The sequence below is a fragment of the Anopheles bellator genome, chromosome X, assembly GCF_943735745.2.
Source record: "Anopheles bellator chromosome X, idAnoBellAS_SP24_06.2, whole genome shotgun sequence".
Taxonomy (NCBI): domain Eukaryota; kingdom Metazoa; phylum Arthropoda; class Insecta; order Diptera; family Culicidae; genus Anopheles; species Anopheles bellator.
Window position 1 is genome coordinate 3,212,229 of NC_071287.1, and position 5,503 is coordinate 3,217,731.

General features: G+C 53.9%; 1 protein-coding gene across 1 annotated transcript in view; it reads left to right on the forward strand.

The window, feature by feature from the left end:
- The first annotated feature begins 1,807 nt into the window (after positions 1–1,807).
- The window catches only part of LOC131213290 (uncharacterized), a 7,355-nt gene continuing 3,659 nt past the window's right edge, over positions 1,808–5,503 (forward strand). The window contains 5 exon segments of the mRNA XM_058207306.1: positions 1,808–2,113; positions 3,627–3,733; positions 3,735–4,706; positions 4,816–5,116; positions 5,182–5,345. Coding sequence (XP_058063289.1) covers positions 1,808–2,113; positions 3,627–3,733; positions 3,735–4,706; positions 4,816–5,116; positions 5,182–5,345 — 1,850 coding nt within the window.

The following is a 5,503-nucleotide window of genomic DNA, read 5'->3' on the forward strand; positions in this document are numbered from 1 at the left end:
ACCGGCGGCGGGTGTTTTGGGACAATACTGGGAGCTGGGAGAGGTGGGAAAACCGGGGAAATTCACTTCCGGTGGGGCGCTGCTCTCAGAGCTCCTCTTGAACGCCGGACCAAGCGATTATCGGACAGCAGCCCCCGGCCAGCCAGGCAGCCTTGGGTGCGCTATCCTCATTCTCATGCTCCCGTTTCGTGCTCTCGTCTCTTAAGAGTGCTCCACTTCAGCCCCGTTCCTGGCGCCCCCCCGCGCAGAGAAGGGGAAAAGCAAACAAGCCCGCCCTAGGCCCTTCCTAGGCCTGGGATATGCAGCCCTAACAGCCTGTTCCCGCGGTGTTAGCAACTGGGTACGTACACCGTTTGTTAGTGGCGCAAAATCCTGCGGCCGATTCTTGCTTACCAAGTGGAGATGATTGCTGAACATTAATGACTGAGACTGTGTGAGCTCCTGTGATGAGGCATTTGACAGTGTTATTGTGAAATAAGTACCGTTCGCTTCTGGAGGGAGCTCGCTGCATTTTTGGGCTTTGGTAGGGTGAGCTTTGACAGTTCCTCTTTTTGATTAGGTATCCCCCGCTATCCTGTAGAAACGTTGCACAATGAACCAGGGCCTGAACAGCCCCTCCAAGAGACTGCCACTTATCACCACTTCGATTCTATCGGTCGGTGAAGCACTACTAGTAATAATCGCTCTCTCTCTCTCGATCTCCAGCTACATGTGAGGGTGACATCGAGATGGGCCAGGGGCTCGAACCGCTAGCGGCAGATCGTTTTCTGTTTACCCGTTCGCAGCCCCTCCCGCTTCCGTCTCGCGGTGACCCGCCGTGGTTCGTTGTGGACACTCGTCCGAAGCATCACCACCGAAACGCAGTTGCCGTTGCAGGCTCAGTAGCACTTCAGCGCGCGGCGAACATCCGGTACTGGACCGGCAGGCCGCTGCTACGTTCATCGGGGGCTACGACCAACCATCATCACTGGTGGCGGACAGTGGAAGACAGTAGCCTAGCGTACCTCTCGATGCTACATGGTAAACAGTGGTTCCAACGAAAAGCAGCCTGCTTCTACCAGTGCTTCGCGTATCTAAACTCTGAGTTCCAATTGAGCATTTGTTGTCGGCAGTGGTCCGTATTAACGGTTTTAACCGTGTTTTAGGAGCTTGTAGTACACTACACCTTTCTGGTCCGACCCAACACACAACTTTTCTCTTTTTGCCGAACCGATTATCCGTCTAGATCTGGTGTATTGGTGAAGTACTGGTATAAGTAGCTGACTGATTATTACTACCACTACGTATGTTGATGACCTTCCCATTCTTCTCTCTCTCTCTCTCTCTCTCTTTCTCTCTTTTTTCTCTGGTACAGGTTTTCCTTCCAACACACAGGTGATGGAGTTTGGTTAGGTGCGAGGTTGTTGGTACGGCTACTACGCGGGTAGCGCGTGTTTGGTTCATCTCGCACCAAAACAAGAAGCAAACCAGACTCATCAGTCAGTTAAAAAAGACACACGGACACACACACAGACGGACACAAGGGTACTCATCTACACACAGTAGGACAGCGCGACGGGACTCGAACTACCAGGCCCGGTGTGTGCAACCGAAGAACATCCTACGACTAGTATAGTCTCGAAGTACTCGGAGAACCTCAATCCAGTCCCCCCCCCCCCTCCTACGCCGCCAGAATACATAGCACTACACTGCGCCCTCCGAAAACGCGCAGATATTGATGACCGACGCGACGTCATCACATTCACCCTCAGCAACGATCGGATCTGGGCGGGAACTGGAAATTGCCCACCACAGACAGAGTGCGACCATGGAGCCTACGACCATGTTGCTGTCGCCCGACCGTGACCTGGCGGCCAGCGGCGAGGCTGATGGCGGTGGCAGCCACCAGCTGCAACAGAAACCGCCGACTCTCCGTGGACACCCTCAGTCACCGCCACCGGCGCCCTTGGCTACGTCACAGCAGGAGCCGCTGGTGCCGTCGTCGCCACCGCCGCCACTGGACGCCTGTCAGGGGCTCAGTCTGCAGCTGCCGGCCACTACCTCCACGGCGATACAACTAGCCACCACCGCTACTCCCATCGAGCGGCTTTCGCGACCGATGGCGTTCGACAAGGTAAAAATAAAAATTTTTATTGTTGGATTGCTAGACTCTTCAAATGAATCTATGTGAAGTTTCGTTTCAATCGATTACTTACTTTTTTTTACAAGCCATTTAGTATCGACATGTGACAGTATTTTTTCAAAGCCGTCATGACGTCATAATTTGATGAAAAACACTTTCCGCGCACGATTTTTTTTGCGGTCTGAAAATACTCCAATAGGGTGGATACTCCAACAATTCGAGCTTTAATTCATGGATTTTTGCCATTTTCGAAATGCTCTTCCGACAGGGTGCTTTGTGCTTTCTGCTTTCTGCTGAAGAAGAAATGCTTTCTTCTTCAAACCGGGTTTTTTTTCACCAATTTTCGTTTTCAGTAGGTCTTAAAGGTTACAGCAATAATTAAAATTTATAGTTTTATCAGTTGGCAAGTAATCCGGTAACAAAATTCCATTCGAATCGCAAAAATTGATGCTTACACCACTCTTTACCCACTTGTTTTGGATTCAGGATCATAGTGATAGACCCAAGTCTTATCCACAGTGATGATTCGATGCACAACATCCACTTTATCGTATCGAAAACGCTTTAAGTGTTGCCAAGAAAGATGCATTCGAATGCGTTTTTAGCGAATGCGGCACCCATTTTACAAACACCTTTTAGGAACCCAAAACATCAGTCAAAATATTCATTGTACTGCTCAATGAGATGGCTAGGCCCTATACTAAATCTCTTAAAGTGATTCGACGTTTTCGCAATACGATAGCCTGTATTTTTTTTACGATTTCACGTGTGATGTCTTTTTTTTACATTTTTGACATGCATCTTCTTGAAGACTACTACGACCATGTTTAAACTCAGAACCCCCTCTTTTAACCCCCTAATTGAAGGCGAAGACTCCTTTTATACTTTCAATAATGATTCATAAATTTCCTTTGCTTTTAAACCTTCCAAAAATAAAAATTCAATTACTGCACTATACTTCGTTTTTTTTCCATTGTAAAAAATACTGTGACACGTCGATACTAAACAGCTTGTGGAAAAAAAAAAATTATCGTCCGATTGAAATGAAACTTCGCGTACGTTCATTTGAAGAGTGTACCAGTCCAACAAAAATTTAGAATCATAGCAGCGCCCTCTGGTATCGAAGCGCAGCACACGACGCTATATGACGCTAAATATTGCTCCACAATATCTCTTCTTCGAGACATTTCTGGGACTGGCGGCATGGGGCATGGGGATGGGTCCGGGCGGGTCCGGGGTCGGGTATGTTGTCGAAATGTCACAAAAAGTAGTGGTCGATTTCGGACTTGGACCGGCCCAGGTCCAAGGTCCAAGATCTGAGCGTTTCATTTTGTGACGTCACCAGGTTTGTTAAAAAATTATGGAAATACGAAGACTCCCATACCATCTCCATGAAGTGGAGCACCATGGACCATCCTCTGCCGCTGTCCACGAACGCTATTTGTGATTCTCTCCCTCTTCCTCCCTCTCACTCTCTCTCTCGGTCTCGGTCTTGGTGGGCTAGATGGAATCGTTGGTCCGCGAGACGCAGGACCAGGACACGGGAGTGCCGGTGCGAAGTCAGAAGCTGTTTCTCACCTCCATACCGTCCGCGTTCATGGGTGAGTGGCTGGGACAGGGCCGGGGAGTTGCTCTCGTGTCTAACGGATCCCTATTGTGTTAATCCCGCTTCAGGGTACGACCTCATCGAGTGGCTGATGGAGCGGCTGAGCATCGAGGAGTCGGAGGCGCTCAACATCAGCAACCAGCTGTGCCAGCACGGGTACTTCTTCCCGGTGTCCGACTCCAAGACACTGCTGGTGAAGGACGACTCGTCGCTGTACCGCTTCCAGACGCCCTACTACTGGCCGTGGCAGCAGAAGGCGCCGGACCAGATCGAGTACGCGATCTACCTGGCGAAGCGGTCGCTGCGCAACAAGCAGCGCCACGGGCTGGAGGACTACGAGACCGACGCGCTCGCCAGCCTGCACAAGAACCTGAAGGGCAAGTGGGACTTCATCATGATGCAGGCCGAGGAGCAGGTGCGGCTGGCGAAGGAGCGCAAGAAGGGCGACAAGATCGTGGGCGACTCGCAGGAGCGGGCGTACTGGCGGGTGCACCGGCCGCCTCCCGGCCAGTTCACGCCGCTCGAACCGTGCCCGATCCCGTCCCGCGACCGGCAGGGCAAACCGAGGCGGCGCACCGTCGACGACTGGCAGCGCGAGCTCGAGATCCTGCGGGCGTCGCTCGGGCGGAACCGGGTGAAGATGTCGCAGGCGTGCGAGAGCCTGGTCGCGTATTACGAGACGTTCGCCGAGTACGACCCGATGATGCAGCCGCCGCTGCCGTCGAACCCGTGGGTGACGGAGGACGTCAGCTTCTGGCAGCTGAACGGGCCGGTGGTCGAGGTGCCGACCGAGAAGCGCGTCAAGCGCTGGGGCATCTCGATCGAGGAGATCGTGTCCGACCCGACGGGCCTGCAGGAGTTCACGCAGTACCTGAAGAAGGAGTACTCACACGAGAACATCCGCTTCTGGATGGCGGTGAACGACCTGCGGCGCTCGGCCCACTCGCAGATACCGCGCAAGGTTCGGGAGATCTACGAGTAAGTCCCACACTGGAACCCGTGTCCCCTCGGAACCGTGCGGTACTTCATCCAGCATGCTCTCTTTCTCTCTCTCTCGCTCTCTCGTTGTCTGTCCGGTCGTCGGCAGGATGTTTCTCGAGCCGGGCGCACCCTGCGAGATCAACATCGACGGCAAGACGATGGAGCGGGTCCAGCAGGGCCTGCGGAGCCCGTCGCGCTTCGCGTTCGACTCGGCCGCCGAGCACATCTACATGCTGCTGCTCAAGAAGGACTGCTACCCGCGCTTCGTACGCTCCGAGCACTACAAGGCCCTGCTGGCGAACGCGATCCAGCCGTCGCACAAGAAGCGCTTCTTCGGGTTCGGTGGCGGCGCCAAGAAAAAGGGCTCCACGTCGACCGCACCGAACGCCGCCACGCTGCTCACACAGGTTAGTCCCACGGCGCTTGAAGGTTTGATCACCACTCTCTGACGCGGTCCTCCCTTGCCTTGTAGCCCTCGTCCGGACCGTCCGGGACGGTGAACAGCCTGTCGAAGCGGCGCGGCAGCGACCGGAGCCTGTCCGGGTCTGCCCACGAGCTCGCCATCTCCGGCGTGAAGGACTGCACGAAGGTGCCACACTCCCACAGCCAAAGCAACCTGAGCGAGATTCCCTACAGGTAGGCAGAGGATCCCTACACGCGGAGCGTGGTTGTACTCCGCCGACGGCCGGGGTTTGTTCGTCGGGATCCGGAGTTTGAGTGCGTAGCTCACACGGCATCTCACACGGCATCTCAAGTCACTCACTCACGCCTCGTTCACAGTATGAGTTTTCTCT